The 25,346-nt window shown below is 45.3% G+C and overlaps 1 protein-coding gene across 2 annotated transcripts in view; it reads right to left on the bottom strand.

Annotated features, from left to right (window-relative positions):
• The window catches only part of FES (FES proto-oncogene, tyrosine kinase), a 172,552-nt gene that overhangs the window by 10,446 nt on the left and 136,760 nt on the right, over window positions 1-25,346 (bottom strand). For both annotated transcript variants that reach the window (XM_030189652.1, XM_030189653.1), the window contains 4 exons: window positions 20,490-20,608; window positions 11,198-11,292; window positions 1,560-1,683; window positions 1,197-1,354 (listed from right to left, as the gene is read on the bottom strand). In XM_030189652.1, the coding sequence (XP_030045512.1) occupies window positions 1,197-1,354; window positions 1,560-1,683; window positions 11,198-11,292; window positions 20,490-20,608 (496 nt within the window). The remainder of the gene's footprint in view (window positions 1-1,196; window positions 1,355-1,559; window positions 1,684-11,197; window positions 11,293-20,489; window positions 20,609-25,346) is intronic.

Genomic DNA, 25,346 nt, shown 5'->3' with positions numbered 1-25,346 from the left:
ACGCTGCGATTAGTGTGTACTCTTTCTGAAAGAGCATGCAGTCTTAATAACATTGCCCCTGTGACAACAAGGAAAAAAACCTGAAGAAAATGAACATTCCCAAAACAACACATGACATTACAGGAAACAAAAATTTTCTGGCTGCCACCCCTAGTATAGTGCAAGCTCCTGTTATACCGACTTGGGGCTGCCGAGAGGGGGAACGGCCCACGGGGACAAAATTCCCCAGGCCCAGCCTCAGAGGGGAGCCCAGCAATGGGGTCCATCTCTCTCCTGCTCCTGTCGGTACCTGGATGATTGTGTTAATGCTGTAATCCAGTCCTGGCACACAGAAGCAGGAGAGAGTCAGACCCCGGCACCCGGCTCTTCTTGGAGGCTGGGGAGGAGCAGACGCACTGATGCAGAAAGGTAGAGGGGGGGGGGGGGGAGCCAGTGGCGGCCTGAGCGAGCAAGGGGTGATAGTGGTGGTTGCATCCCAAGTGGGAGGGGCAGTGGCTGCATTCCAAGTGGGGGAGGGGGGGGTGGTGACGGCCCTGCCTCAGCCCTGGCTGTGTCTCTCGGCTGTCCTGCACTGACTGGAAAAGTCAGTTGACACCTCTTTGCTCTTAGGATCACAATAAACTGCTGCATAGGTTACAGATACCTTCTGAATACCCTAACTGAACATTTATTTCTACCAAAAGATAAGGTGGAATTAGAAGAGGTTCAGAGAAGGACGACCAAACTGAGAGGTGAGGTTTACAGAATAGTGCATAGGCTGGGGAACATGCGTATATTTAGGTGTGGCCATTTACGTCAATGAAAACCTGGTGTAAATATGCGTGCTCCCCTGAATTCTATGACGTGCATAAATTTGATTGATGCCCCTATACTCCTCCCACGGCCGCGCCTCTTTCCAGCTATGTCCGTTGGAAATTACGTGTTCCTCTTTTTAGAATACACCTAAAAAGAAGTGCACGTGAATTCCAATTATTGCCAATTAGTCTTGATAATTGGGTGTTACCGGCCAATTATCATCACTAATTGACTCATTACTCAATTGAGCAGCATGCGTAAATTTAACCTGGAGGTAAATATGACTCCGTACATATCAGAAAAGGATGAATTGCTGGTGAGGTGATGGAAAGTAAGTGTTTATAGCAGGAGGAAGAGGCAGAACAGAGAGCAGTAGACAAAGGACTCTAAATTTTGGTTACCATAATTGAGGGCCTCGGGGGCTGTCCATTTAACTGGGATCTGCCTCATGACCCCAGTGGAGGAATACACGCCATCCTCCTCCTCCCTCGACATCCCAAAATCACTGATCTTCAGGATATTCTTCTCTGTGACCAGACAATTTCTAGCTGCCAGATCTCTGTCATGGTGAATCAAAAATAACTGTTAGAACTACTCTTCCAAAAAGATTTTTCTACCAGCGAAGCGATGATATCTGAACCTTAGTATGGAGCATTTGGCATCTGCATAAGGTTCCCTTACATCTCCACAGCTCTAGTAGGCATTAGATGCCATACAGTAATTGCCTTTTCTCACATCTTGCCAGTGTTTGGCAGGTCGCTCACCTGTGGATGCAGTGTTTACTGTCCAGATATTCCATTCCCGCGGCAGCATTCTCCGTCATCCGAATCAGCTCTTTCACCTTCAGCTGGGATCCTTCATTCCTTAAGAAGGTCAGGAAGTCGCCACCTATCAAAGGAAACGGATCCTATTTACAGAACGATGTTGCCACTGGTAGAGAATGGGAGAAATCACTTTTATTCTGTTTTCTCTGATGCTCAGTTGCTCATTTATAACTTCCAAATTATGTGCCCCAGGAAGGGCAGTTTATCAAGTACAATAAACCATAGTAACTTTCGTGCTACACGGCTTCCACTAAACTACACCGTATCCTGGATTGGAACAGAGAGTTTTTACTCCTGGAGGAATTGTGCACCACTGTGCAATGCAAAATGTCCCTCCCATGCAGAATTTTGAACAGGGTCTATGAGGCAGCAGCTTCTGTGGTTCCCCTTCCTCCCTCCCCCCAGTGCTGATCACTGTGAGAGGAGAGGGAGAGCAGCTGCACATCAAGCTGTGTTGTGCTCTTCTGCTGTCCTGGCTGCTAATTTGGACCACTTAGGATATCAGTGGAGGAGTGGCCTAGTGGTTAGGGTGGTGGACTTTGGTCCTGGGGAACTGAGGAACTGAGTTCGATTCCCGGCACAGGCAGCTCTCCTTGTGAACTCTGGGCAAGTCACTTAACCCTCCATTGCCTGCCGCATAGAGCCTGCCATGAGTGGGAAAGTGTGGGGTACAAATGTAACAAAAAAAAAAATACAGCCAGGTCTTTCAAATCAATAGATGGACATCAGGTTACAGAAGAGGAGGGCGTGGCCTGATGCACAGCTGCTCTCCTCTTACTCTGTATTTGTGCAGAGGGCATAAAGAGCTGTCAGTGTGTGCGCTGAGAGGGTAGAAAGCTGCATGTGTACATACCTGAGGAAAAAGAACTCTGGGTGTGTACTTTTTTTCGGGGGGGGGGGGGGGGAGAGGGGGGAGGGGGGGAGGGGCAGAGGAAACGTTATGGGTGTTTGCCTTTGGGAGGGAGGAGCAAGAATGGTGGAATAGCCTAAGGGTTAGTGCAGTGGTCTGGGGAATTGGGTTCAATTCTCACTATGGCTCCTTGTGACCCTGGGCAAGTCACTTAAGCTTCCATTGCCCCAGGTACAAAAACTTAGACTGTGAGCCCACTAGGGACAGAGAAAGTACCTGCATATAACATGTAAACCGCTTTGGTGCCAGAAAAAGTATATCAAATGCATTACCCTTATGTATTTTCCAGATCTGATAGCTGTGCAGGGAATTTTTATGTTTATATGTGAAGTCTCTGAGATGCAATGTTGAATCACCATGTGAATATGGAATGGGTTGGAGATGGTGCTGGGCAGACTTATACGGTCTGTGCCAGAGCCGATGGTGGGAGGCGGAACTGGTGGTTTGGAGGCGGGGATAGTGCTGGGCAGACTTATACGGTCTGTGCCAGAACCGGTGGTGGGAGGCGGGGATAGTGCTGGGCAGACTTATACGGTCTGTGCCCGGAAAAGGACAGGTACAAATCAAGGTAAGGTATACACAAAAAGTAGCACATGTGAGTTTATCTTGTTGGGCAGACTGGATGGACCGCGCAGGTCTTTTTCTGCCGTCATCTACTAAGTTACTATATTACTTAGAAAGAGCTGTGATTGTGTGGTAAGGGAGAAGGAGAAAAGAGCTGCAGGTGCACGCCCTTGGAGAGGAGAAAACGAGAATTGTGGAGGAGGGATAAAGAACTGCAAGAATGTTTTTTGGTGTGGGGAAGGAGAAAAAGTTACAGGTATATGCTTTAGGAAGGGGAGAAAGCAAGCTGGGGGAAAAGAGAACTGGGGGTCCTGCCAGGGGTAAGGAAAGAGACCAAAGTGTGTGCGGGGGGGTGGGGGAGGAGGAGGCAAAAAGGGGAAAATAAATCTCAACCACAGGGAAAGAAAGAGAACTGAGGTCAGAGAAAAATCTGGGGGCAGTGTCCACTTTGGAGAGGAGGCAGAGAAAGCTGAGGGAAATCAAGTCTAGGAAGGGTTTCTAGCTAAGTTGAGGAGACAGCTGGGGAGGATTGAGCCTAAGGAAGAAGTTGAGGGGGGGGGGGGGGTGTCAGGCCTGATGACTGAAGTACTCTTTGCAAAACTAATGACAAAGTATGCAGAATTTTAACATATTGTGTAGAACTTTCAAAACTTTGGCACAGATTTTAATTTTGTTGCGCAGATTTCCCCCAGGAATACATTTTATGGACCCCGTGTTAATCTGAAATGAGAATATTCATAATGGACTGGATTTAGTAAACAGTGTTCAAAATTCAGTGCAGAAATAAAATCACCCTTAGCATTGATTCCTGTGCCTAACGTTAGGTGCTAGATTCATGCCTGCTGAAACCTGGTCTAAATGTTGGCATCCAAGTTAGGTATCACAACCCAAGGGTGAGAGGGTACAACAAAACAAAACTCTCTCATGTAATGGCAAAAAATAGTAATGTCAACAATAGAATAAAGATTCTGTGGAGTGCATCTGTTTTAAAGGGAATTAAAGGAAAAGCCTCTGAATTTAACCCAACCTCCAACCCAAGTAGTCATTTAGTAATAACAAGGGTTGAGAAATCTTCTGCTGGGAATTATATCATCACAGGCAAAAACCCTTTTAGTTCCAAAATGAATGAAAAGATGCTAAAAGCTCGACAGAATCAGCTCGGGATCCATATAGCATGTGAAAGTCAAAAGAGTAACTTAGCTTTCAAGTGCAGATACAAAGCAACAAATGGGTCATCGGTCAAACACATCGACTTCGGCCAAGGTTTCGCTAGTAACGCTGTGTCAAGGCGTGAGTAACCATAAAGGTTCACAATATGAGCATACTTCCTGCTTGCTAATCCTGAGGCTGTATTCAGTAATTCCATGTGCAACTTTTTGGAATACCCTTCAGATGCCCTTGGCTACACCTCCTTTTGAGTTATGCACTAGTAGAGTTAGGTGCCATGCCTTATAGAATAAAGATGCGTGCACAAATTTTAATGGGTGCCAATTAACATCAATAATTGGTTGTTGGCACCCAATTACTGATGTTAAATGGATCATTAATCAATTAATTTGCACGCACATCTTGGGCACAAATTCCGGGCGCTATTTTATTTTTGTTACATTTGTACCCTGTGCTTTCCCACTCATGGCAGGCTCAATGTGCTTACATGGGGCAATGGAGGGTTAAGTGACTTGCCCAGAGTCACAAGGAGCTGCCTGTGCCTGAAGTGGGAATCGAACTCAGTTCCTCAGGAACAAAGTCCACTCCTCCACTGTTGCTACTATTTGAGATTCTACATGGAATGTTGCTATTCCACTAGCAACATTCCATGTAGAAGTCGGCCCTTGCAGATCACCAATGTGGCCGCGCAGGCTTCTGCTTCTGTGAAACAGAAGCCTGCGCAGCCTTCTACATGGAATGTTGCTAGTGGAATAGCAACATTCCATGTAGAATCTCCAATAGTAGCAACATTCCATGTAGAATCTCCAATAGTATCTATTTGATTTTTGTTACATTTGTACCCCGCACTTTCCCACTCATGGCAGGTTCAATGCGGCTTACATGGGGCAATGGAGGGTTAAGTGACTTGCCCAGAGTCACAAGGAGCTGCCTGTGCCTGAAGTGGGAATCGAACTCAGTTCTTCAGTTCCCCAGGACCAAAGTCCACCACCCTAACCACTAGGCCACTCCTCCACTCTATATAGAGTCTGGGGGGAATGTGACTAAAAATTAATTCAAACTGGTATCTTTTTCAGCAAAACAAATAACTAACAACATCACTGAATAAAGAAAGCATTGGACATTCTTCCCTACGCTTTGAGTGTCCAAAATGGCTGCGGAATCCTGAGATGCCCTCCATATGTAAATAAACAAATGCCCATTTAAAGCAGAAGCGTAGCCAGGTTGTGACGCCGGGGGGAGTGGAGAAGGGACTGTGTAGGCACAGCGGACTGCCTAAAAAATAGGTGCCGTCAGAAGCCCATTTGGGGGAGCAGTCGCTCCCCAGGCGACCCACCTAGCTACACCACTGATTTAAAGTGAGAATGAATGAGCACCGCAGTTGTTTAAAACACCAGAGAACGAAGGCTCCATTGGTGCAGCACTGTATCAGAAAAGAAAATCATATATATCAGATTTTAAGATGCAGTGTTTTGGATTATGTTCCTTTGGACCGTCAAGGAGGTGACCGGAAGAGAACTCTATTATGTTTAGAGTTGGACACAGTTGGACACAGAAAAACCATGTGGTTTAAATTTAAAAATAAAGTGGCAACAATTTTTCTACAGTTTTGAAATTTGGGTGAATTATTTTAACTTTAAAAGATTTTTATGCCAAAATACGACATCACTATTTGTTTATTTACATGTGGATGACACCTCAGGATTCCGCAGCCATCTTGGAAACTAGAAGCACAGGGAAGAATGTCCAATACTTTCTTCATTGTATATGATGCAGTTAGTTATTTGTTTTGCTGGAAAAGATACCAGTTTGAGTTAATTTGTAGTCACGTTGTGAACATTCTGGTTTCAGATATACATGGTCCTAATTCCCTAAAGCAGCAAGTAGCAAAACACTGGCCACTGCTGGTGGCACTGTTGCAGCCATGAAACAGATTTCTTTTTTAAATGTAATGCCACGAAAGAGATTTCTCTTCTTTAAAAGCTAAGGGGGCCTTTTTGCTAAGCTGTGCTTAAAAGTGGCCTGTGGTATCAGTAGCGTGGGCCTTTCCCGTGTGCTGAGGCCACTTTTAGCATGCCTGTAAAATGGCCGCATTTTCCATTTCTTCAATTAATGGCCATTAGCACAGGAGCCCGTACAGACACCTATTTACCGTCTTGTTCTGAATCCCTTCGGATCATCGGTCACCAGTCCTTTCCCTCTAGCGTCCCCTCATTACAGGGTTCTCCCATCCATTTAGTCAACTCCTTGAAGTACTTAGCGGTCCACTTCAGCCCTGCATTTACTTTTTGTACCCACATTTCTGCAGTAACTAGGTCTTGTTTTCACTCCCTTTGCCTGATCCGTTCTGATGACAACGGTTGGGCAATTCTTCTTTATGCCCTAGTTACCTCGTGAGCTAGACTACTGCGATGTGGTCTATGTTGGTCTTCCTTTACTAGCTCTCAAAAAACTTCAAACCATTCAGAATATGGCTATCCATATACCCGTGCTCGTTGCATTGACCACGTGTTTCCACTTCTTAAACAGCACCATTGGCTCCTCCTTAAGTACTGTATAATCCATAAGATTCTCACCTTGACTTTCAAAACTCTTTACTTAACATAGTAGATGATGATGACGGCAGAAAAAGACCTGCACGGTCCATCCAGTCTGCCCAACAAGACAACTCATGTGTGCTACTTTTGTGTATACCCTACTTTGATTTGTACCTGTGCTCTTCAGGGCACAGACCGTATAAGTCTGCCCAGCACTAGCCCCGCCTCCCAACCACCGGCTCTGGCATAGACCGTATAAGTCTGCCCAGCACTATCCCCGGCTCCCACCACCGGCTCTGGCACAGACCGTATAAGTCTGCCCAGCACTATCCCTGCCTCCCAACCACCAGCCCCACCTCCCACTACCGGCTCTGGCACAGACCGTATAAGTCTGCCCAGCACTATCCTTGCCTCCCAACCTCCAGTCCCGCCTCCCACCACTGGCTCTGGCACAGACCGTATAAGTCTGCCCCGCACTATCCCCGCCTCCCAACCTCCAGCCCCACCTCCCACTACCGGCTCTGCTATCCAATCTCGGTTAACTCTTTACTTAAGCAACCCCCCCACCTAGCCGCCCTCATTACGCCCTAAAGACCCGTCCGTCCTCTGTGTTCCTCTTTCAGGCACCAACTGGCCACCCCTCCTCTGTACATGACTAGACTTGAAGCCACATGTCATTCAGCCTTTTCTTTGACTCTCCTATCTTCGGTTTTGCGCTCTCATGAAAGCTCACTTATTTCTTCAAGCCTTTCCCAATTAAGCCTCCTGGCTTTGTACAGCCACTGGTTCTGCTGGGGTTGGCAGTGCCGACTCTTTTCTATACCCCTCTCCTACTTTACTGTCTATTTTCTTGTTCCTTTCAGTTTCTAGATGCTTTGTAAACCGCTTTGACTTTTATTTGAAAGGCAGCATATAATAAACATAAGGGCTCCTGAGCTAACCACATGCTAATCAGTTAGCGCGTGGCGATGCAGCTGCATTAACTGATTAGTGCTGGCCACACTTACTCTCTGCCTCCAAACATGTCTCAGCGCTAAAAATATTTTCTATTTTTAGCACATGGGTAGCGTGTGCCGAACACAAAACTACGGCGAGACGCATGAGTGTCCCCAATGGTAGTGGATTTTAACCTGCAGTAAGCATGCGTTTGTGCTTACCGCAGCTTAATAAATGGGCCCCTAAGATTTTTGATTTTTTAAAAGTTTAAGTTTTTTTGAATCTTTAAGTTTCAGCATTTTTGCACATAAGGTGAAAGATTTGTTTATGCACCTTTGGAAAGTTTTTTTTTAGCCAATGAGGTTAATCATCCTTGTTAAGGTCTTTCACGTGAATAAGTGGAGTTTGAGTCTTTTTTCTTCCTTTAGGATTTGACGCAAAGCATGTTCATGTTACAATGTGATGGAGAGGTCTTTTTTGTTTTGTTTATGTAGCTATTTAGATTATTACAAACTAGTGGAACCCAGCCCGTTTCCTCAACAATGAAACAGGCCCTAGAAAAGCTCTCTTGTAAGCGATTTTTTTGTCTCTCCCCTCCCCTCCATGTCCAATGATTCTTCCCTTCCCTTCATGTTCAGCGATTCTTCTCTTCCCTGCCCTCCCATCCATGTCCCGAGATTCTCTTCTCTCCTCCCATCCCTGTCCATCGATTCTGCTCTGCCCTCCCCTCGATGCGCCGCGATTCTCTCTTCCTCATCGTTTTCTGGCTGGCCTGGCTGGCTTCCCTTCTGTTGGTATTATCCTGACGTCAGCTCGCCTCCAGTGTTCCCTTCCCTCTCACTGTTCTGCCCTCTGACGTCATGACGTTTTCATGCGATGGCGGGGCAGTGAGGGGGAATGGAACGCTGGAAGCTGGCTGACGTCATCAGATGTTACGAACCCAGGCAGCCAGACAGCAATGGAACGTTGGAGGTGCAAATGATTATATAGGATTATTGGGAACAGCCATGGGAAGGGAAGGGTGCTTGGTAGGAATATATGTATGCTGATCTGGTCAAGACTGTACACTAGAGAGTTGCACGGGGACAGAAATCTTACCCATCCCCGCCCGTCCCTGCTGGAATCTTACTCGTCCCCACCCATCCCCGCTGGAATCTTACCCATCCCCACCCATCCCCGCAAAAATTTAACCCATCCCCACCCATCCCTGTAAGAATTTAACCCATCCCCACCCATCCCCGTAAGAGTTTAATAGTACATAAAAGAAAGTTCCAGGCAGCTCCCTCAGTCTCTCTCTGGATTTGAGCCACAGCACTGTAGGCAAGGAAGTAACGGAACTTGGAACACTCTGGTGCGCACATGTAAGATTTGTCTCTGATTCACTGGCAGTGTGTGCTGAGAGGTCGCCACATGCACGCGCCAGTAGGTCAGGTGACATCTGATTATCTGGCCCCATCCTTATGTTCCAACTGCTGGAGTTGCCATCGAAGCCCACTCCAGCCTATTCATGTTCTCATTTGTGGGACACAGACCATAAAAGTCTGTCCAGCACTGTCCTCATGTTCCAGCCACTGAAGTTGCTGTCTAAGCCCTTTCCAGCCCATCCTACACCAGATTGCCATGTATGAGACACAGACCATACAAGTCTGCCAGGTATCAGCTCTAGTTCATCACAGCCAGAGTCGCCATCTAAGTGTCACTTGACATATCCACACACATGCAGCCATTTAAGGTTAGCACGCCTTTTTGAATTCCGTCATCATTTGTGACTCTACCACCTCCTTAATGGAAGACTTTCCACATTTATGCTGTTAAAGCAAGGAAGAAGAGGAGGAGGAGGAGGAGGAGGAGGAGACAGCACTCAAATAAATTGGTATTCGGTAGATGAGAGGCTGGTGCAGGTGCAGCTTACACTTCCACGGGAAGCCCACAGAACTGGTTCCATCCCCGCGGGAACCCCACAGGCACTGCCTCCGTCCCCGCGGGAACCCTGCAGAACTGCTTCCATCCCTGCGGGAACCCCGCAGGAACTGCCTCCGTCCCCGTGGGAATCCCGCGGGTCCCGCAGGGACGGAAGCCGTGCAGCTCTCTACTGTACACACAAAAGTAGCACATATGAGTTTATCTTGTTGGGCAGACTGGATGGACCGTGCAGGGCTTTTTCTGCCGTCATCTACTATGTTATGTTATGTATAGTATAAAAGAGAAGACACATCCTTAGCAGTGTGGACAGGAATAACTGGCTGGACTGAGGAGGCAGCACTTACAGTCTTAGGGGACCATTTACTAAAGTGTGCTAAAAGGGGCTGTGTGTGCACTATGATTGTCACTTGAGTTTCTCTGTGCACTGAGGCCACTTTTAGCGCAGCTGTAAAATGGCTGCATTTCCATTTTTCCCATTATTGGCCAGGAACTAATTTCAAATTTAGGGCATGAGCCCCTATCGACACCTATTTAGTATGCTGACTATGAGCTAATTGGTTGGTGTGCGGCGATGTAGCTGTGCTTAGTGCTGGGCATGCTTATTCTCCGCCCCCTTCACACGTACCCCCAGAGGGCGTCCCGCAGTAGTGCATTTTGGTGTTCGGGAAGCACGCGGTAGGGCTTACCACTGCTTAGTAAAAGGACCTTTTTGTGTGGAGCCGCAGTCATTGTGTAACGCTGAAATCTAGTGGCTCCCTGAAATGACCAGAATACAGTAATTCAGGAAGGAATAAGAGAGAGAGGGGAAAAATCCCTGGGTAGTTGCAAAGGAAGGTTAATGGCACCAGTTCCCAAACTACCAGGTCCAAGAAACAGAACAAAACTAGACAGACTGCATGGATCAGCTGGTCTTTTTTTCCTGTTATCTTGTTCATCGGATAGTAACTCTGTGGGTTATTATGAAGCTGCCTGTTTCCTGACTTTGTTACTTCCTCTTCTGTATTCATTCTCTTACTCTTTTGTGAAATAACACGCAGGAAGAAAAATGGTGTTTGTTTTAATTGCTAAACTTTTATTTGTACTTTCGCTGCTGTTTTTAACAGGACTTGAGTGGAGGCTGCAGTGAATGGTAGTGGCGTACCAAGGGGGGGGGGCGGTCCGCCCCGGGAGCACGCTGCTGGGGGGTGCCGCGGCGCGCGCCTGCTCTGAGTTCGCTGACTTCGTGCGTTCGCTGCAGCTCCCTCTGCCCTGGAACAGGTTACTTCCTGTTCCGGGTCAGAGGGAGCTGCAGCGAATGCGCGAAGTCAGGGAACTCTGAGCATGTGCGTGCTGCGGCACCCCTCCCAGAGGCGTGCACCCGGGGGGGGGTCCGCGCTGCATCGGGGGGGGGGGGTCTGCGCTGCATCGGGGGGGGGGGGGTGTCCACCCTCCCTAGGAACGCCACTGGTGAATGGGAGGGTTCTTGTGGACCCTGGAACACTCTAGGAGAATGAGACTTGGGATCTGGAGATACTGGTTTTGCACAGAAGGCTCAGACTCACCTTGAACCAGTTCCATGACAATGTAAATCGGCTGCTTTTGGGTACAGACTCCAATTAGTTTAACAATATTGGGGTGACTATACTGCTTTAGGATCCTGCAGGGGAAAGAGAGGGGAAAAAAAAACCAGGAAACAGTCACAAATGAGTCAGGCTGAAACCTTCCCCTAGTTTATCTCACCAACCAGAAGCATCTGCCATCATTTACTATGTTACTATGGTAGCAGTTCTCAGAATTCTGTGCTAAGCCTTCAGAGTTGAACAGCTCTGACATTGCACATCACTGACACATCAATGTTATGGAAGGAGCACGTTTCTCATTGGCTGATCAGATATTGGAAGCCAAGCTCTTCGAGGAAAAGAACAGATCTCCTGGAGTTAATTTTAAAGTATTTTTCTTCTGATGTGCTTTTTCATAATGTACCCCATTCACCAAATCCTTAATAAAAGCCACATCTTTGAAGCTGATCCCAGTCAGTCAGCGCTCATTAAACATCTGTTTTAAATAGTTAAACAATAATAGTTAACAAATGGACTTTTCCTTCAGGAATTTAAATAACTGCTTTTTAAACACAGCTATACTAATTGCCATGATCACATTTTCTGTCAGTAAATTCCAGAGCTTAGTCGCATGCTGAATGAAAAAAAAAAATACACTTTCCAATTTGTTTTAAATGTTCTACCTGTTAGTTTTATGGTGTATTCCCTCGTCATTTGAAAGGGTTTCTAATCATGGGACAGGAGGCAATGTTCTGTTGTATATTAGGAATTGGACAGAAAACAGAGGGTGGGGTTAAAATTACCATTTTTCTCAATGGCGAAGGGTGAATAGTGGAGTGCCGCAGGGATCTGTCCTGGGACCAGTGCTATTTAACATATTTATAAATGATCTGGAAATCGGAATGACAAGTGAGGTGATTAAATTTGATGATTCAAAATTATTAAAAGTTGTTAAAAACACATGCGGACTGTGAAACATTGCAGGGAGACCTTAGGAAATTGAAGACTGGGCATCCAAATGGCAGAGGAAATTTAAGGTGGACAAATGCAAAATGACGCACATTGGGAAGAATAATCCAAATCATAGTTACCTGATGCTAGGGTCCACCCTTGGGGGTCAGCACTCAAGAACAAGAACTAGATGTCATTGCGGCTCATTTTCAAAAGAGAAAAACATCCAAAAAGTGTCAAAAGCAGCAACTGAACGTTTTTCTTCTTAAAATGTCCAAAAGGGTATTTTTGAAACCTACATTGCAGACATTTCTCTAGAGTAAACAGGGAAACCAAACTCAAAAGATAATAATCCAACCTAATAAAGGAGTTTGAGAAATAGTAGTTAGTTTGTGGGTGTCTTACTAAATTATGGTAAGGACTCCAACACGGAAATCCTAAAGATCCAAATAATCAAAACGGAACCTCAGAACTCCTCATAAGGAAAATACAAAAATGTATAAACGATATCCCTATGCTTTAAGGAGTCAATTATTATCACTGGTTCCCATAAGGAGGAATAAGAAAAAAAAAACCCAGACGTAAAAAAAACTCATTAAAAATGAGAAAAAACAAATGAGGTGAAAAACTCTTTACCCCAATAACACCAAACTCAAACTAACCCAAACTGACCCCAGCCTCTATGTGTAGTAAACTATCACGGAAAAATCTCTATTCAAAAGGAGCAGTCCAAAAATAAATGATGGGACTTATAAAAGACTGAAAAAGGTCCTAAACTATTGAAAAAAATCCAACCAGTCCCTCTACCGCTTGTTGCTACATACAGAGGACAAAAAAATCCATTGCAACTTATAGGTAGTTAATACAGCTCCACATCATGTCAAATCCTGGAACTTATTGATGAAAATCTACTTATCTGCCCCATTAGAATTTACTGCTCCACGCTAGAAGTCCGGGAGTTATACAAAAGCTTAATCGGCAATTGATGACATCAATTTACTACACATATAGGCTGGGGTCAGTTTGGGTTTGGTGTCTTTTTAGGGGTTATTGATAAGGGGGTAAAGAGTTTTTCACCTCATTCGTTTTTTATTTTTGTTTTATTTGTACCCTGTGCTTTCCCACTCATGGCAGGCTCAATGTGGCTTACATGGGGCAATGGAGGGTTAAGTGACTTGCCCAGAGTCACAAGGAGCTGCCTGTGCCGGGAATCGAACTCAGTTCCTCAGTTCCCCAGGACCAAAGTCCACCACCCTAACCACTAGGCCACTCCTCCACTGTTGCTACTATTTGAGATTCTACATGGAATGTTGCTATTCCACTAGCAACATTCCATGTAGAAGTCAGCCCTTGCAGATCACCAATGTGGCCGCGCAGGCTTCTGCTTCTGTGAGTCTGACGTCCTGCACGTATGTGCAGGACGTCAGACTCACAGAAACCTGCGCAGCCTTCTACATGTAATGTTGCTAGTGGAATAGCAACATTCCATGTAGAATCTCCAATAGTATCTATTTTATTTTTGTTACATTTGTACCCTGTGCTTTCCCACTCATGGCAGGCTCAATGTAGCTTACATGGGGCAATGGAGGGTTAAGTGACTTGCCCAGAGTCACAAGGAGCTGCCTGTGCCTGAAGTGGGAATCAAACTCAGTTCCTCAGTTCCCCAGGACCAAAGTCCACCAGGCCACTCCTCCACTGGGTTTTTTTAATGAGTTTTTTTACGTCTGAGTTTTTTTTCCTCTTATTCCTTCTTATGGGAACCAGTGATAATTGACTCCTTAAAGCATAGGGATATCGTTTATACATTTTTGTATTTTCCTTATGAGGAGTTCTGAGGTTCCGTTTTGATTATTTGGATCTTTAGGATTTCCGTGTTGGAGTCCTTACCATAATTTAGTAAGACACCCACAAACTAACTACTATTTTTCAAACTCCTTTATTAGGTTAGACATTTCTCTATGCAATTCTTCAGCAGTGTATCCAAATCACAAGGGGGTGTGTCAGGGGCTCTTCAGGGGTGGGGTGAAGGCACGCTTAGGGCGTTCCTAACATTTCGATGTTTTATAGCCATAATGGAACTAATGAAAATGCCAAAGGTTAAAACTTCAATGTTTTGGTCTAGACCTGTTTCTAGAATGTATAAGGCACAAAAAGGTGCCCCAAATGACCCCCCCCTTACCTTCCCCAGTGGTAACCAACTTCCTCTCGCCCCCCCCCCCCCCAAAGGTGTGAATAAAAATAATACTTATCAGCCTCTATGACGGCTTCAGATGGTATAGCCAGTTCTATTAGAGCAGCAAGCAGGTCCCTGTGGTCAGTGCAGTGCACTGTAGAGAATGGGACCCAGGCCCATATCTCATTCTACCAGTGGTGGAAACTGTGAGCCTTCCAAAAAAACTCACCAAAAACCTACTGTACCCACATATAGGTGACCCCTTCACTCATATGGGCTATTGTAGTGGTGTATAGTTGGGGGTGGTGGGTTTTGGAGGGCTCAACACACAAGATGAGGGGGTAACGGTGAGATGTGTACCTGGGAGCTTTTATATGAAGTCCAGAGCAGTGCACCCTAGGAAGGCCCACTGCTCTCCTGGGATGTCTGTGTGGCCAATCTACTAAGATAGTTGGGTTCCTTCTACATCCCAGTGGCTTGATTTTGTCTGTTTTGCACGTGGATGTTGTTGAAAATGCACCAAAAAGATAAATGCATAGAGCACAAAACTATCTACCATTTGGCTATTTTTGAAATTTTTTTTTTTTTACATTTTGCTGTTTAAAAAATGGCTATATTTGCTATTCGGATTCTGGATGTTTTGAGCAAAACGTCCAAAGTCGGACTTAGACGTCATATCGAAAATGCCCCTCATTGTAGACGATATGCTGAAATCTTCTGCCCAGTGTCCAGTGGTGGCCAAAAAAGCAAACAGAATGCAAGGAATTATTGAGAAAGGCATGCTTAAATAAGACCAAGAATAACATAATGCCTCTGTATCTTTCCGTGGTGTGACTTCACCTTGAGTATTGCATTCAGTTCTGGTCACCATATCTCAAAAAAGATATAACAGAATTAGAAAAGATTCAAAGAAGAGGGACCAAAATGATGAAGGGGCTGGAACTCCTCTCATATGAGGAAAGGCTAGGTCAGGGCTCTTCAGCTTGGAAAAGAGATAGCTGAGGGGGGATATGATTTGAGGCCTACAAAATCTGAGTGGTGTAGAACGGGCTAAAGTGAATCGATTTTTCACTCTTTCAAAAAGTACAAAGACCATGGAACACCAAATAAAATTACATGGAAATACTTTTAAAACAAATAAGAGAACTCGGGAACTCATTGCTGGAGGATGTGGTGGTAACAGCGGTTAGTGTATCTGGTTTAAAAAAAACGTTTGGACAAGTTCCTGGAGGAAAAGTTCATAGTCTGCTATTGAGATAGACATGGGAAAGCCACTGCTTACCTTGGGATTGGTAGCATAGAATCTTGCTACTATTTGGGTTTCTGCCAGGTACTTGTGACCTGGATTGGCCACTGTTGAAAACAGAAAGCGTACAACAGAAGAAACTTAAGATCCTAATTTATATAAGCAACCTGCCTCCACCCATTCCTGAACCCCATAGCCTTCAAAACTATTTCAGCGATGGCCCAATGTCTGGATTCTTATGACCTTGGGCCATCTTACGAAAAAGAACATACCCAAGAAAACTTAAACACCCCATCCATCCCTTTTTTACCTCCCAGGCAGAGGACCCCGAAACAGCCCATGTGAGGCAATTACAAACTCATGATATATTCTGGAATTTATTCAGTACTGCGCTTCTTACCTTGTGCGAGACAGTTTGTAAATAACTGTTCCAAACAGACAAGAAAGCCTTTTGTCGTCTTGGGTGAGCCTGGGCAGCCTGTGCCTCCTCAAAAGATATTTTTTAAAATAGCTTCTAGTGCGCAACTGGCAAAATATCGGAAAACACTTTAACACATTTTGCAGTAAGCCTTTTCTCGTGTGCTAAGCGTGCATTAGGGCTTAACACCCTTTAGTAAAAGTGCCCCAAAATTGGTTAAGACTAGTGATTTATATGTTTATTGGATACTTGATATACCGTCATTTCTAGGATTAGGTCATAGAGGTTTACACAAATGAATAAAATCAATAAAAACAAAGTAGAACTTGAAAGGAACATCAAATTAGGACAGAAAAGCACAATCCCTCAAAGTCACAATCACACAGAGCAACAGATCCATGTCCAAGCAAAATAGTCCTAACATTTCAAATACTCCAAATATTATCAACCGGAGGAACACAGCCCCCACCGCATTAAAGCCCTTGAGGCAGGATCCCAAAGGCAAGACTAAAAAATGAACTTACAATTGTGATTTCAATTTAAGGTAAGAGAGCTCAGATCTTAAAAAAGGAGGCAAATCATTCCAGCGTTTTGGGGCAATAAAGAAGAAAGCGGAGTGTCTTGTAGACTCATAATAAGCCTGATTAGTGGAATGCCCTCCTGCGGGATGTGGTGGAGATGAAAACGGTAATGGAATTCAAACATGCGTGGGATAAATACAAAGGAATCCTGTTTAGAAGGAATGGATCTATGGAATCTTAGCGGGGATTGGGTGGTGACGCCGGTAATTAGAGAGTAAAACCAATGCTGGGTGGACTTCTACGGTCTGCGCCCTGATCGTGGCTGAATAGATAAGGATGGGCTGGAGTGTAAATTTTAAGGGGCTGCGATGTTAGCTTCAGAACTTAGTACAAGAACAGTACTGGGCAGACTTTTACGGTCTGTGCCCTGAGAAAGGCAGGGACAAATCAAACTCGGGTAGACATATAAAGTATTACATACCATGTAAAATGAGTTTATCTTGTTGGGCAGACTGGATGGACCGTTTAGGTCTTTATCTGCCATCATTTACTATGTTACTATGTTAGTCAATGAGTCTAGTGAGCAAAGGGAGATGATGGGAGTATAGGGGATAATCATAGCACCGAGATAGAAAGGGGCATTAGAATGGAGGGTTTTATGGGCGAGGCAGAGAATTTTAAACCAGCTACGATACTTTACAGGAAGCCAGTGTAACTTAGTAAGCAAGGGGGAGGCATAATCTGTTCTACGGGCACAGCATAAAAAATGAGAAGCGTTCTAAAGGGTTTGAAGTCAATGGATTTGACAGGCAGTTATCCCTGAATAGACTAGGTTACAGTAATCTAAATGGGAAATAACAAAAGCATGAACCAGAGTGTGCAACAATGGGAAGCTCAAAAACTCTGAAACTGAACGAAGACGATGGAGGGAGAAAGCGGCACATTGAAGAACCAGTAAAACCTGACTACTAAATGAAAGTTTAGCGTCCAGAATAATACCAAGATAGCAGAATGAGTCCGCAGGGAAATGAGAGAGTTAAAGAGAAAAGGGACCAGTGAAGGCTATTGTAAGGATCTGTAATCCAACAGGTAATTGTCTCAGAGGTGTTTAGGATGAGTTTGCCAGTAGAAAGTCAGACACTGCAGCAAGACAGGTCTGAAGGTGGCATATATTAGGCTGGAAGGGGGAAAAATTAGGAGTATGTCATCTGCATTGATGAAAAACATGATAATGAAGTCCTGGCTCAGGGTGACTAAAGGGCTCAAGAAAATATTGAAGAGTAGAGGTGAAAGATGGAACTCTGGGGGTCTCCACGAGGAAGGGAGGTGTCCTTAGACTAGGATGAAGACACAGAGACTGTGACTGAGTGCACAGTAGCAATGAATAGATTTGGGGGGCAGCATGCAACGTCTATAAACATTTCTGCAGTTACAGGAAGAACAAATCCCTCCAAATCTCAGAACACTGTAGGTTTGGACCAAGGACTTGTTAAAGATGGCACTTGCCAAGAGATGTTTTGTTATATTCTTTCCCCCCGATTCTATATATGACGTCCAGATTTGGGCACCTAAATTTGGGCGCGATCCTGAGATGTGTGTGGAAATTAATTGGCTGAGCTGTTAATGAGCAATAATTGGCCGTTAACAACCAATTACTGATGTTAATTGGCACCAAGTAGGATTTGCATGCGCATCTGGTTGCACGATATTCTACAACACTTGGCGTCCAAACCCCATAGCGTGCAACTCAAAAGAGGGTGCGGCCACAGGAGGGGCATGGGTATGTCTGAAAAGTTGCACACGTTGTTACAAAATAATGGGTCATCACGCCCAACTTGGGCACCAACATTTACAGCAGGTGTAAGACTAGCACCTAAAGTTAGGGTGCAGGAATTGACACTAAGCGCAATTCTGTAAAAGGTGCACATCCTTTATAGAATCGTGCTTAGCGCCGATCTTTTCCAGTGCTCATTTTTGAGTGCCATTTATAGAATCCAGCCCTTTCTGCTTCTGGTGCAGACAGGATGCATGCCTAAACTTTTTCCTGTACGGCAGCTATCAGGGTTCATCAATCCTTGCTCTACACTGTTTCATGGAACTCTCGGTTTATTTTCTATTAATAGATATAAGAGTTGGGCCCATGCCATAGACAAACTACTGACTCTGCCAGTTTCAATGCACCCTCCTTGTAATAATACGGCTCCTAATCTCAGGCAGTGGCAGCCCTACCATCAGGCCAACTGAGGAGGGGGCCTCAAGCAGCATTCTTCACGGAGCGGCACTCTCCCCTTCCCTCCTCAACCCTCTTCCCCATGTTTACCTAATTTTTTTTCTTTTCCAAAAGGCGGAAGCAATTACCATAAGCTGCCTTGCCGCCAGCATCAGCCTCTTCTTGACATAACTTCGTGTTTCCTCAGAAGTGGGACGCAGTAGAGCAAAGAGACCGGTGCTGGCAGCACTGCGGCAGGGCAGCCTATGGGAATTGCTGCCGCCTTTTGGAAAAGAAAAAATAAAGGTAAATGCGGGGAAGAGGGGAGATGCCAGAATGGGCGGGGGTGGGGGCGGAGGCAGCATCTCATCCCTGCCTCAGGTGGCAGATTGCCTTGGGCTGCCCCTGATCTTAGGTGTTTATCAATATAGATGTTTATTTTCCAGTTAAATTATTCAGCCGCTGAGGCCAGTGTTCATTTTAAATGCCAGCTGCAGAGGTCAAAAACTATTCAGTACCACTGTCCGGATAGTGGCCAGCACTGTTTACCCCCATAAGGCGCTCAGGGCTATAACTTACAGTGCAATATTTAATGTGCTGTTGGGATAATTTAGAATAGCCTTTTATCTGCCCAAAGTTATCCAGACAGCAGGCTGAATATTGCCACAATCTGGAAAAATTCACGCACGCTCCAGGTCGACGTTCTCTGATTAGCGCAGAGGCGGTCTGTAATGAAATTTGGAGGGGCCTCTGAATATCCCGGTCAGCAGCCCTTGTGTGGACAGCAGATGCTGTTACCTGCAGAAGTGCTTTTCAATACTGACCCCTCAATGTTAATTGGTGTCTTTGTACCACAGGTACAATTGCTGTGAACTTTTTCCAGTGGAATTGAGTATTCCATTTTATTTCATTTACTTCTCTTATATTCTGCTCATCATTATACTTCTGAGCGGTGCACAAATATACATATAATCACATGGTACAAAAACACTCTAAAAATTATTACATACACATAACAAAAAGTGATAAATATACATATAATCACAGTACAAAAACACTAAAAATTATTACATAAACACAAAGTGATTACATATAATCACATAGTACAAAAAACACTACAAATTATTACATACGCACAACAAAAAGTAATATACATATAATCACACAGTACAAAAACACTCTAAAAATTATTACATAAACACAAAGTGATTACATATAATCACATAGTACAAAAAACACTAAAAATTATTACATACGCACAACAAAAAGTAATATACATATAATCACACAGTACAAAAACACTCTAAAAATTATTACATACACAAAAACAAAGTGATAAATAAAACTGAAAAAAAAAAAGATTATCTAATAAAATCAACATTGAACAAATGTACAAATCTGCATGTTTGTGCCACGTAGGGGTACTCAGCACAGACAAGATGAAAAACTGTCTGAATGATTCAAGGCAAGCCAGGGGAGGGGTAAGGAGTGCTAGGGGTGTTTTTATGGTATTTATCCAATAGACACATATTTTAGTGTTTCTGAATTGGGGGTGTTTTATCAGAGTTTTTCAAACTCTACAATCAGAAGCCCTGGTTGTTAAAATATGTAGAACTAGTAGACCTATTTTTACCATTGCAAAATACAAAAAGTACAAATATTGATTGTGCAAGGAGATTTCTCTTTAGGCTGCTACATCACACAACTTGAGATCATAACCTTTTGCTAAGAGTTTAAAAAACATGGAAACAATAGCACAGCTCTCAAATAATTGCACCTGGCTTCCATTAGAAATCTGTCCTTCAGGTCTGAGGGGAGGGTGTCCCGGCATGTCTTCACTGCCACCGGCATGTTATCAGAGCGTAGACGTCCACTAAATACCTCTCCAAAATTCCCCTGAAGAAATGGATACAACTCATTTTATTTGTTGATTTAATTGCAATAGTCTCTGTTGATCACCCCCACCCCTCACCTATCCACACCCATCCTGTTAGAATATCAATGATATGCTTTGATGTCCCCATGCATACCTCCGACCCACCCCCATCCTCCCACCCTGTCAGACTGTCATAGTAATGCTTGAATGTTTTCACTTATATACACTGTCAGCTAGCACATTTGCTTATTTCCGATCTGATGAAGAAGGGCAACCTTCGAAAGCTAATCAAGAAATGTATTAAGTTATGTCCAATAAAAAAGGTATCATCTTATTTTCTTTTCCATGTTTTATTTTGTTTGATTTCTATAGATTCTACATGGAATGTTGCTATTCCACTAGCAACATTCCATGTAGAAGTCGGCCCTTGCGGATCACCAATGTGGCCGCGCAGGCTTCTGCTTCTGTGAGTCTGCAGGACGTCAGACTCACAGAAACAGAAGCCTGCGCAGCCTTCTACATGGAATGTTGCTAGTGGAATAGCAACATTCCATGTAGAATCTCCAATAGTAGCAACATTCCATGTAGAATCTCCAATGGTATCGATTTTACTGTCATAGTAATGCTTGAATGTTTTCACTTATAAACACTGTCAGCTAGCACATTTGCTTATTTCCGATCTGAGGAAGAAGGGCAACCTTCGAAAGCTAATCAAGAAATGTATTAAGTTATGTCCAATAAAAAAGGTATCATCTTATTTTCTTTTCCATGTTTTATTTTGTTTGATTTCTATTGATAACCTTAAGAGTGGACTAACACGGCTACCATACTCCTCTACTTAATTGCAATAGACAAATTGCTAATACTACTAGGTTTGGCGTAATGGTAAGAGCACTCGGCCACAAATAGGTCTGTCGATTAGAGCACAGCTTCAAGCCAGGAGGTCTAATAATTTAAATGCACATTGCTGTGAGCCAGGAAGTTTGAAGGCAAGAGCAGTCTGCTACAGGCCAGAATGTCATCAACCCCCAAATTCTATAAATGGCACTGAAGGTTAGGTGCAATTGGACACACAGTTACAGAATAGGGTCAGTTAGAAGCATAACTTAATTTGCTAAATAGCACTAAATTGGCGATAACAAAACACTAATGAGCACTCATTTATAGTTATGTGCATAACTGATTCTATAAACTGAGCGCCTAATTTCAAAGGGGGTGTGAACCTGAGAAGGGGACGAGTGGGTCAGGGGCGTACCAAGCAATTGGGCAAGCTGTTATGTAACGGCTAAAGTTAGGCACAAAAATGTGGTTTCTATAAAGGCAGCTCCACCCAGAACTACTGTTACAGAACTGCCACTTAGCACCCAAATGTTTGGCACTTAACTTTAACCAACCTTTCTTGAATTTACCCCCAAATCTGTTACAGTAAAATGAAGAAGCCAGTAGGAGTGTCCTGAGCTGGAAACATGCCTAATGTAACACACTCTCTAGCGCTCCCATCCCGCCCTATGTGACAAACTCTCTAGCGTTACCATCCCGTCCTATGTGACGCACTCCCTAGCGCTCCCACCCCGCCCTATGTGACAAACTATCTAGCGTTCCCATCCCGTCCTATGTGACGCACTCCCTAGCGCTCCCACCCCGCCCTATGTGACAAACTCTCTAGCGTTCCCATCCCATCCTATGTAACACACTCTCTAGTGCTCCCACCCCGCCCTATGTGACGCACTCCCCAGCGCTCCCACCCCGCCCTATGTGACAAACTCTCTATCGCTCCCATCTCGCCCTGTGTGATGCACTCTCTAGCGTTTCCCCTGCCCTATGTGGTGCACTCTCTAGCGTGCCCACCCTGTCCTGTGCGACGCATTCTCTAGCACTTCCCCCGCTCCATGTGACACACTCTCTAGCGCTCCCACCCCTCCCTAAGTGACAAACTCTCTAGCATTCAGATCCCGTCCTATGTAGCACACTCTCTAGCGCTCCCTCTCTGCCCTGTGTGACGCACTCTCTAGCGCTCCCCCCACCGTGTGAAGCACTCTCTAGTGCTCCCCCGCCCTGTGTGAAGCACTCTAGCGCTTCCCCTGCCCTGTGTTACACTCTCTAGCATTCCCACCCCACCCTGTGTGACACACTCTCTCACTCCCACCCCGCCCTGTGTGACGCACTCTCTAGCGCTCCCCGTCCTGTGACGAACTAACGCTTCCCCGCCCTGTGACGAACTCTCTAGCGCTTCTCCCGCCCTATGTGACACTCTCTAGCGCTCCCACCCCGCCGTATGTGACAAACTTTCTAGCGCTCCCTCCACCCTATGTGACACACTCTCTAGCCCTCCCTTCACCCTAAGTGGCATACTCTCTAGCGCTCCCACCCTGCCCATGGGGTTTCTCACGTTTTGAACATATTACTTCTGCTTTAATGGCTCTGCATTGGTTACCTGTTGCTTATCTTATTCATTTTAAGACTTTTATAATACTTTTTCAGTATGTTCACTGTTTGGCAGCATCTTCAGTTTCTTTGAGGTTTTCTCTATTTACATCTGCTTAACTTTTATGGGCTTGTCTTTGCAATCCTTTCGTGTCAGATCTTTAGGAGGGAAAGATCATGAGCAAGATCTTTTTCTTTATGTAAGAACATAAGCATTGCTCTACTAGGACAGACCGAAGGTTCGTCAAGTCCAATATCCTATTTCCAGCAGTGGCCAATCCAGGTCACAAGTACCCAGTAAGATCCCAGAACAGTAAAACAGATTTTATGCTTCTAGAATATGCAGTGGATGTTCCCAAGTCCATCTTAATAATGGCTTATGGACTTTTTTCTTTAGGAAATTATCCAAATCTTTTTTAAACCCTGCTAAGCTACCCGCTTTTACAACATTCTCTGGCAACAAATTCCAGAGTTTGTTTACTCATTGAGTGAAGAAATATTTTCTCCGATTCGTTTTAAATTTATTACTTTGTAGCTTCTTTGCATGCCACCTAATCCCAGTATTTTTGGAAAGAGTCACATCTACCTGTTTCACTCCACTCAGTATTTTATATACCTCTATCAAATCTTCCCTCAGCTGTCTCTTCTCCAAGCTGAAGAGCCCTAGCCACTTGAGCAGTCCTGTTCCCTCTAAGCTGCATGTATGGCCATGAACCTGCCTCACTTCCATTCCACCACTCTGCTGCTCCAGCCCAGCGTCAACAGCAGCAAACAAATGACAGCTTCTATCGCAAAGCTGCACTGTATAGACTCGCAGCTGCTAGACCCTACCTGCGTGTGCAGCGCTTCTCCCTCATCCTCCCCTGGTCCGACAAACCTTATTTAATCGTTGCCAACCAACACACGCTGCCTAAGCTGACCCGGAGCTTTTCCTCTGCTGCGCCCCACCCGCACATAAACAGGATGTTGCATCAGAGGCGCAGAGTGAAGCAGAGGAAAAGCTCCGGGATGGCTCGGGCAGCATATGCTGGGTGCTGTTGCTGGCAAAATGAGGTTTGTCGGACTGGGGCGAGGATGATGGAGAAGTGCTGTACACGCGGGTGGGTGGGAGGGGGCTGAGGGAAGAAGCTGGACTGGGGTGGGAAGAAAGGGAAAGGAAGTGAGAGGCTGAGCTACAACCTTTTCAAATTATTAAAAAAAAAAAAAAAAGAGCTGTGTGTGTGCTGGATGGAAAGAGGGAGCAAGAGGACAGACCTGGAAGGAAGGGACAGGTGCTGGATAGAAGGAGGAAGCGAGGGGACAGATGCTGGAAGAAGGGTCACAGAGGGACAAGCACTGAATGGAAGGAGGGAGCGAAAGAAAGGACAGATTCTGGAAGGAAGGGTCAGAGAGAAGGGACAGGTGCTAGATAGGGGGCAGACACTGGAAGGGTGGGTCAGAGAGAAGGGACAGCCACTGGACGGAAGGAGAGAGCAAGGAAAGAGATGCTGGAAGGGTCAGAGAGAAGGGACAGACACTGGATAGAAGGCAGTGGCGTAGCCAGAATGTAATTTTTGGGTGGGCCAGTGGGTAGGTTGGGTGGGCATGCATTTCTTCTTCCCTTCTCTACCCCCCTCCCCCATGAACTTTAAAAGTTAAATACTATAAATTTGAACCCCTCCCCACCCCACCCCGACATCCCATCTGAGCCCCCCTGCACGACCCAGTCCCCACCTACCTACCAGCTCCACGATCGACGAGCAGACGACCCTCGTCTTCCATCCGGCATCGAGTCTTAAAAAAAAAAAAGCCCGGAGAAACGCCTCGTGTCTGCTGTGCACTGCTGTAAAGCAAGCAGCAAATCGTCTCGTCGGTCCTTCCTTCACTGTGTCCCGCCCTCTGATGTAACTTCCTATTTCCGCAAGGGCGGGCACAGTGAAGGAAGGACCGACGAGACGATTTGCTGCTTGCTTTACAGCAGTGCACAGCAGACGCGAGGCGTTTCTCCGGGCTTTTTTTTTTTTTCTTTTAAGACTCGATGCCGGATGGAAGACGAGGGTCGTCGATCGTGGAGCTGGTAGGCAGGTGGGGACTGCAGCGCCAGCAGAGCACCCCCCTCCCCACCTGCTGACACCCGGGGCTGGGCGGGCCTGGAGGGAAACTGGCTGGGCCTGGGTCCATCCAGGCCCACCCGTGGCTACGCCCCTGATAGAAGGGCAGAGAGAAGGAACAGGTGCTGGATGGAGAGAGAGGGTGCTGTATAGAAGGGAGAAAAGAGAAAGAGAAGGTGCTGGAAGAAAACTGGGGAACAATAGGATGAAGAATGGGAGGTTGGGTGTGGGAGATGAAAAGCTG

This window comes from Microcaecilia unicolor, chromosome 1 (genome assembly GCF_901765095.1).
Source record: "Microcaecilia unicolor chromosome 1, aMicUni1.1, whole genome shotgun sequence".
NCBI lineage: Eukaryota > Metazoa > Chordata > Amphibia > Gymnophiona > Siphonopidae > Microcaecilia > Microcaecilia unicolor.
Note: the sequence above shows the minus strand (reverse complement) of the source record. Positions and strands in the feature narration are given on the sequence as shown.